This window comes from Diuraphis noxia, unplaced genomic scaffold (assembly GCF_037042655.1).
Source record: "Diuraphis noxia isolate RWA-SAM2 unplaced genomic scaffold, SU_Dnox_SAM2 contig0002, whole genome shotgun sequence".
Classification (NCBI taxonomy): Eukaryota; Metazoa; Arthropoda; class Insecta; order Hemiptera; family Aphididae; genus Diuraphis; species Diuraphis noxia.
This window is the reverse complement of record NW_028301712.1, coordinates 10,127,102-10,136,209: the sequence shown is the minus strand read 5'-3', so window position 1 is coordinate 10,136,209 and position 9,108 is coordinate 10,127,102. Positions and strand designations below refer to the sequence as shown.

Here is a 9,108-nt window from a genome sequence, read left to right as displayed (position 1 = left end):
TTGTCATAATGAGAATGAGACAGTATACATATATTAAAAATCAGATGAATAAAAAACAAAATAAAACAAAAAAAAAATTATCAAAACTCGTAGGTAGTTAGCTAAAATTATAATTTACATTACATACAGAAAGTGACGTACCTAAGTACTTTATTAATTAATCGTTAAAAATATATTGTTTTTAATTTGTGTCAAAACATAATATAAATAAAATATAAATGTGTTACAGACTTACAGTATCTATCATTCTGTGTTTTTAATACTTTTTATAACATACATAAATTACTAAATTAGTAATATGAAGATAATATGATGAAAGGTAGTATAATATTATCAATTAAAATTATTCAAATTTGTGATTCAATATTTTAACGTTTGGAGCGCCAGTTCTCGGTTCTACTTGTTGTGATAGCAAGGAAACTCGAAGAGTCACTTTATTATGCTTCGTTGTGCAACCATATTATCTTTAATCGTGGTCTATGCATAGACGTCAGTGTTAGACGATAGGCAACCTATATTAATATTATCTAAGTAGACAACATCCTCATAAATTGTAATCAACTAATAACTGATCAGTAAAATCCGTTTTACGTAATTACTGTAATACACGGTTATCTACACGATAATACAGATAATACAGATAACCGTGCTGTAATACAATGCAAATAGCGGCAGCACTGTTTATTTCCAAATTGATTGTAGATTTTAATTAAACCAAAAACGGTAAAAACCATTAAGTAAGTTATTTATAGATTCAGCTATGATAGCTGAGCTATCAAGTATCATTTATCAATAATATTATTATCGATATTAGTTTCATAATTAAAATAGGTCGCCATTTTCTCATTATTCTGTTATGTTATTAGCATTTGACATAATATTTTATAAGTTTGTTGTATTTTTTTATGTTGAGGGACAAAATAATATTTATTATATTTATATAATAGGTTGATTTTTCGTAACTCGTACATAAAATGTCTGATACCTGTTTATGTGGTAAAAAACAAAAACAAAAACGAGCATTAAATATTTCTCCTAACTAAATCTAAATCTAATCAGTAATAAATAACCAGTCGTTCCCTTGTGTTAATAACAATGCCAATCATCACATAAATAGTTTATTTTTATTGTTATAAGGCATTCCTAGACTAATTAATTTTTTTAGTAATTTTTTGATAATTTTAAACATGAAAACATTAAATAATAATAAATTTGTGCATTATATAAAATAACAGTGGCGCCAAAATATATATTTACCTATGACAGCTGTCATAGATGATTTTAGTAGGTAGGAGGGTTACGTTTGTCATTTTAAATATATTACGATATGGATAATTGCATGTATTAGATATTACTGTCAATTGTAAACTAAAAGTTGATAATATTTCATAAAAACTATAAGGTAAGGTGATTATAAGAAATAGGTGGGTGTCAAAAATTATGTGGAGGTGTCTGATGTCATAGGTAAAATTTTGGACTTTGGCGCCACTGTAAAATAAAATATAAATAGGTAATAATATAATTTTTTTCTTCTGGCGGTCCCCGGTGTTTTTATGAAAGTGTAAATTGGCCCGCCAACTACAGAAGGTTGGACCACCCTGTGTTAATTTATAGCGGGCTTTGGGCCCATTTGCGGCCTGCTAATGATAAGGAAGAGGGGAAATGCCCACCTTGTCCCTTCCCAAATGACGCAACTGTCTACAACAAGTATACCGAAAGTAACACTTTTTATGGCTATAAGATATTTTTGTTTTTTATAATTATGATAGGATAATACACCACTTCCACTAAAAATCGTTTAACGTATACAATGATTAATCATTGAATCCAAATCTAACACACCTATTACAATGCACTCAATGACAATCACTCATTTGTACAGCAGAGCAGTCCCCAATAGCCACCTTCTTCCATAATTGTTATTAAACTTATACTATCTAACTTACTGTACATAGCTATTTGCAATAAATTCTGTAAATTTAGTACTCATTAATTAAATTAAATTGCAAATAAACTATCTTTTATTTAAAAAAAAGAAAAGATTTTCATTGACAGTTTGGAGTAATTTTTCTGCAGAGTTCATAGATTTTTTCTCCAATTGTTTAAATATTAAAATACATAATAAGAGTAGACCTGTCATTTATATCACCAAACATAAACATTTTGCTATGTTTTTTTCTTAAATATTTTATTTTGTCTTCTTGATTCCCTTTATATATTTAGTTGATATTCAGCTATATACGTACCAAACATAATACAAATACAAAAAAAAAGTAGGTAGGTAATTATTTATTTAAAAATAGTAAAATATAACAATACAAAAATATGACCCTATATTTAAAAAAATTGTATTATTATTATTAATATACACAAAATATTAAATACAATTGCTTTAAGTATAATTTTTTCATTAGATTTTATTACCAAAACTCAAAAATGTTTCCTGAATTTCAAATCAATATTGTACACTTTAAACAACTTTCAACAGCAATTATAATTAACAATAATTATTTTATATAAAAGTAAATATCAATTTAATATTACATATACAATTGTTTGTTATTAACAGACTTTTTCTTTCTTAATAAGTATATATTATTATCCTTAAAATAATCTTCTATTTCAGATAATTTCATTTCATGTGTCTCAGGAATAAACACCCACACAAAAAACACGGTTAGTATTGATATGAAACTATAGAACCACAAAATGCCCAACATTCCGCCCAATATTGTTTTAAGATCCTCATAAAAATGAACTGCAACAAACATAACTGCATTACACCATGCCATAATCGGTCCAATAAATAATCCTTTAACTTCAGTTGGAAACATTTCGCTGGGCAATATCCATGGAATCAGCATTATACCAACAGAGCCAGCCGAAATATACACTAACATACACAATAATGATGTCCATGTCATAATAATACTTTCATCACCTATCAAAATAAAATTAATATATTTAAATTAAAACTGAATAGATAAAAACTATAAACACTCTAGTAGTAAACATTTTAAATTGAGAACTGGATATTCAGCCACAATGACAGCACTCAACCATCAACATATTGTTTTTGTTTATTCAATTATAATAGTGAATTAGTGAAATAAATCTTAAACTATTTAAATTTTATTATTTAGTAGCTATTTATTTACAACTTGTCTAGTTAGTAATATTAATAACTAATAAGTATATAATAGAGTACAAACAACATTTCAGTTATTGTCTAAAATTTAAATAAAAAGCAAACGTCCTGAAATTTACAATTCATATTTCTCAAATGCCTACATACACATTAACATTATTAACTAAGGATATAATATTAGATTTAATAAAACAATTTAAATCAAATAATGAGTACTTGTTAGACATAGCTGAATATAAATACCTTTAGTTCTTAAAAAAAAGCACAATCCAGAAATAAACAAGGTAATTCCCATGATGATACTACTAATCATACATAGTGGACGTCTACCGTAACTATGCAACATTCCTGTAGCCACAAAACTTAATAAAAACCGAAACAAACCAAACAGTAAAGTGGCAAATTTGATGTCGATACCTTGAGCAACTTCCTTTAATATTATATAATGAACTATTAAAAAGTGTATTAAAAATATTTAATTATAATTTAATTACTTGCAACATTTTGACAGCATGGAATTGAAATGTATAAATTCCAGTAAATTGTTGTAAAACAAAGAATATAATCATAAAAAGTGCAGGTTTAAAAACCGTTGGCTTAGATAAATGCCAGACAACACGTCTGAACACATTACTTTGTTCGATTTCTTTATTAATTAATAAATCTTTTTTTTGTTTAATATTTTTCATCTCCTTAAAAGTTTCTTGTACATCTGTACACTACAAAAACATAATTAGTCATAAAAATTGAAGTATATTATGTAAAATTTTAAATCAAATATTAGACAATTTATATATAAACGATTATATAACTTACATATTTAGAGTTTTTTAAATATGTTAAAGATTTTAAAGCTTTAGCATCTTGTCCTTTATGAATTAACCAAACAGGACTTTCAGGTGTCCAAACTGCAGTCATGAAAACAGGAAAAAATGCCCCAATAAATGCTATCCATGCAACAATACGCCAATGTAGATATAACCCAGTACAGTACATTAATAATATTCCTAAACAAAACAAAATAATAATATTAGTTTTGATACACTTAGATTTTTAAACAAAAAATAGTTATTATAATCAATAATAAAACAGATCATTATTATTTTACAAAATACAAAATTTACTGAAAAATAATATACATTTTATTGAATTTTTTTTATTTCTTAAACTATTCGTTTGAATCAAGAATATGTTTTAGTTAAATTTAAATACCTACCAAAAGAAAGCATCACAGAACCTATTGACATCATAGAACCTCGAAGTTTTGGACTAGATATTTCTGCCATGTACACATTAGCTGAATTTGTCCCAACAGCTAAGTTAAAATATTAAATACTAGTTAAATATAAAAGTATGGTTCAAAGTAAAAATTTAAAACCCTTAATAAAATAATTATCATACACATTGCGAATCCAGTCAATAATCTTCCAATGATGATAATATATGGGTTAAAAGCAAGTGCAATTAACATCCATCCAATAAAACATGGCCATAGAGAAATTTTAAATGTGGATATACGACCAATTCTGTCCAGTGTAAAAGCTATAAATAGACATCCAAATGGAGCCGCTATTGAAATACTGCTGGCTACATGCAAACATAAGAACATCTGAAAAGTTATATATAGAAAAAAGCCTTATAAATGTAATTAATGACTTATCAATAACTGTTTTTTTTTTTAAATTACTAGTAAATGAAATCCCTTAATATTTCTTGTGAAAAATTGGTTTATTAATTTTATAAATTTATTTAAAATAATAGGGGTGTTGTGGCCGAGCGAATTAAGGCATCGGTTGCGATGTGCACCGTCGCCGGTTGGAATCCCTGTCATAAGATCATCGTTTTCCGGGCAGTTCACGCTGATTGGAAAAAAGAGGTCGCCGCCCCCCAACCAGGTATGGCAGAAACCTACAGGTGCCCACTATAAATTCTGCCAAATAAGCGTACGACCTAGGCCTTCGTGCCTACTCTCAGACATAGCCCATCAACAAAACTTTTTTAAATAATTGTAAAAATGCAATTAAATATTTAAAATCTAAATGTTTCTTTTTATTAAATAAAATTATAGAACATACAAATACAACATTTTGTTTATTTTAATTTTTAATAACACTTATTAAGACAATTTTTGGTAACTATAATTGTATTTTTTATATTGATGTTATAGATAAATCATAAATGTTTCACCTTTATGACTATATCATGATCATTTATATTTTGAATTTTACAAAAACATATGGTTGAACTATAATAATCAGAGATATAAAACAAAAATTGATTATATGAATTTTTATTTAATATTTCAAATAATATACCTAATCTTATATTTAAAAATATTCCTTTAAAAACTATTCTTACCAATCCAGGAAGATTGAGATTTGCTTAATTCACCCATTTCATCTGTGGATTTTTCAAGTTGTGGTAAAAGTATTGCAGAAAATCCCAAGGCAAATCCTGTATGTAAATTAGTAGTTGCCACAGATACACAAGCTAAAAACTAAATGCACAAAATAATGTAAAATACACAATTGTATACAAACATTATACAATGATGAATAACAGTACAGTAAAATTACCTCAGCCCAATTAAATGTTTTCTTATTTTCATCTTGAATTTCTTTGGTTTCAAATTCATGTTTTACAGAGTTTTTATTTAATTTCATACTGTACATAAATAAATATAAAGATTAAAATAGGTACAATAGATCAAGAAAGAAAATATTTTACTAACGAATTATAATATAATTACCTTTCTTCTTCCATTATGAAAATATAATTTCTGTACACTAGGTACTATTCAAACTATTATGATGAAATTAAAATCAGTGATTTTAAGTTTTAATTGTTGCATTTATTCATCAAAATATTTAATTAATACCCTAAAACAAATAATTCAAATTTATTATATTTATTTTTATAAACCTAATAAAATCCCATCAAATAACAATTATTGGTAACTAAAAATATTAAAATTGTTTTTGATTTGTTATCACATAATTTAAAAAATTATAACATGATCTAAATATAGTTAAAAAAATTTGTTTGAATATCTCTAGAAAATAGACCTTTAATGATATAATAATTATTAGTATCATTATTATTTGTAATTGGATAGATAGCAGTATAACACTTATGCAATAATAAACTATTTAGATAAACATAAGATTGGTATGTTTAAAGTTTATAATTTAATTAGTAACAAATTCTACATTATTATTTATGGTATCTATAGTACCTACTACCTACCTTTAATAATATAACATACTTAATCAAGAAGATATTTTTATATTTTATATTTAATAAGCCTTCACCTTTGCCAATTTAAATATACAATGAATGATTAATCTAATAATGAGACTAAAATATGAATACAATTATATTCTAATGCCTGAGTTTGTATATTAGACCTATGTGGAATGAATTATGTTGCATGTATTTTTAAATAATGTCTATAAATATTAATATCATATAAATTATTTTATGGTGAATGTTGCGATACAAGTTGAACTATAATATATCATCAAGTACCTTAACATCCCTAATGAAATATAATTTTTTATATACCTACATATAACTAACAGATAACTAACATTATAACTACATATAATAAAGAACAGTTAGGAATTAGAATTAGGTACATTATTTATTTTTTTACTACAAATGTAAGTAATTAAAGATTGTAATTTTTATAACATTGATATAAGTTATAGTATAATATTTAGATTATTTATATTCTAATATGTTAATAATGCACTATACACTTTATTTTTATTAATCATAAATTGATAAAAATATTATTGACATAGTTATTTCATAAAAATGCATAAAATACTACTCAATATTTTTCCTTTATAAGAAAAATATATGAATCATATGATTATAAATGTATTAATATTTTTTAAACACTGATTAGTTAGAGAAAATACAAATTCATACACCTAAAGGCCTCGATAGATTTTCAATATTCAATAATACATGTAGATAGGTAGATACCTACTAATTTATTAACTAATGTATATAAGTGACTATTTAAATATAAAACACATGCTACAACACGTTAAATACTAATTGTTATAGAATAACTATTTCTAGTAGAATATAACAATAAAAATTATTTAGGTAACTATCTGAATATATATTATTTAAAATATCACATATTATTTTATTTTTAGTAAACAAATCATTATTGTAGTTGCATAATATGAAAAAAAGACATAGTTTACATTTTGTGAACAGTTAGATATAATTTTATAATTTTTTCTTTTATTTACATATTACTTAATATTCAAAATTTTATTTTCATATTTATATATTATATCTAGGTACTGGTATACAGTTATAATTGTTATCATTATTCTTTACCTATTTGTTATATATCTACTTTGTGAAAGGGTAGATGCCCATCAATACAAATAAGCAATAAGAGAATTGTACTGGACTGGTAATTAGTGGAAAGCAATTAATAAATATTATTGACAACAGCATTACATATAATGTCTGTTGACACAATTTTTTAAATCGTAATGATACTCACAGTTTTGAGTGCGTCAAATCCAATCTATAAATCCAACAGATGATAACTTAATCCTCGTGCGCACAAGATCCTAGAACTGCAAATTCCAATATCTTGTACAATAGGTTATGTTGAAGCGGCGGACACAGACTACGGAAACTGAACAATCGATAGCAACCACGATTTTAAGATAATCAACAGTCAACACTCAACACAGCCTACGACGAATGACGACAATTGACGAGTGTCGAACTGTCGAGTCAAGCAGTGATCTAAATATATAATATTATTAATTGTCAATGTCCGCTATGGCTAAGTCGCAAAGAACAAGGAACGTTGTAGCAGTCAGACTGGGACACGGTCATAGCTCACACTGTCGTAGACATTGAGAGATTAAACATACATAAATACATATTTTAGTATTACAGCTACAGCAAGTCATAATAAACTCGTGAGCAACTATTACATTACATTTACAATAGTCTTCTACTATAATATTATCAGTGACTGCCAAGCGCCAAAAGTCCCGAACCAATCTGACATGATAAGAACAACGAAGTGTACTGCGCACGCGCACACCGTCGCGCCTTAAGATAAAGTTTGTAAATTTGTGTCAAACTCGTCGCGAAGCGGCTCCGCAAAAGTTAGTCCTACTGCCAAAATCTGAATTCACCGTCATTTTCAGCAAACTGCTTGAACAATTGTATGTAATTACATGCAACATGCGACACAAATTTTAAATAAAAGGTGGCAAGGTGCCCAACTAAGACTTTCCAGTAAAACAGAAATATAGGTACCACCTATTAAATTTCAACAAATTAATTAAGTACCTTCATTGCACTTTATTACATGGAGTGATGGAAGATGGAACATAATAAATAAAAACATTAAATTCATGAACGATGAGCATTCTCAAATTTTCGTGATTCAATAACATATAATAAATAATAAAAACAATTATTAAACAATAAATTTATCGAAAATATAATAGTACGTAGTCACGATTTTTTTTTCGAAAAGAAGTTTAACAGTAACTGTTAAAGCCCTCCAGCTATAAAATCTACTATGACATATGTCATTGATAAATTAGGTGATCGGCGCCACTGTAACAGTTCAAATTTTTACGAAATTTATCAAAGTCACGAAAATATGTAATTTATTTTGTATTTCGTATTTTTTGTCTAAATACAAGATCGAAGATAATACAAAATTTTGACTCTTAAGGAACATTTTTAGATTAATGATCAAATTGACAAAATAGTCATCAAAAATTACAAAATTTCAAACAGAGTATGTACTGAGTGTAGCCCGTATAAACAGGGCAATGGTTATCAGTTGATGGAACTTTGTGACATGTAGCTTTTTTTCACGAAATTTATAATTTTAATGCCTACGAGTTGTAGGCTACAACTTAGAAATTTAGTATAACTGTATAACATTTCCCTTC

General features: G+C 26.3%; 1 protein-coding gene across 2 annotated transcripts; it reads right to left on the bottom strand.

The window, feature by feature from the left end:
• Nucleotides 1–2,315: 2,315 nt before the first annotated feature.
• On the bottom strand, nt 2,316–8,162 carry LOC107166797 (facilitated trehalose transporter Tret1-2 homolog). 2 transcript variants are annotated; one of them, XM_089220743.1, is made up of 10 exons: nt 7,683–8,162; nt 5,898–6,027; nt 5,725–5,812; nt 5,507–5,645; nt 4,550–4,735; nt 4,365–4,463; nt 3,965–4,155; nt 3,643–3,867; nt 3,392–3,578; nt 2,316–2,941 (listed from the first exon to the last, which is right to left on the bottom strand). In XM_089220743.1, the coding sequence occupies exons 2-10, from the start codon at nt 5,909–5,911 to the stop codon at nt 2,541–2,543; spliced, it is 1,530 nt and encodes a 509-aa protein (XP_089076869.1). In that variant the 5' UTR covers nt 5,912–6,027; nt 7,683–8,162; the 3' UTR covers nt 2,316–2,540. The 2 variants fall into 2 exon arrangements, with proteins under 2 accessions (XP_089076869.1, XP_089076870.1); XM_089220744.1 differs by lacking the exons at nt 5,725–5,812; nt 5,898–6,027; nt 7,683–8,162 and having other exon boundaries at nt 4,550–4,757.
• Between the last annotated feature and the right edge of the window lie 946 nt (nt 8,163–9,108).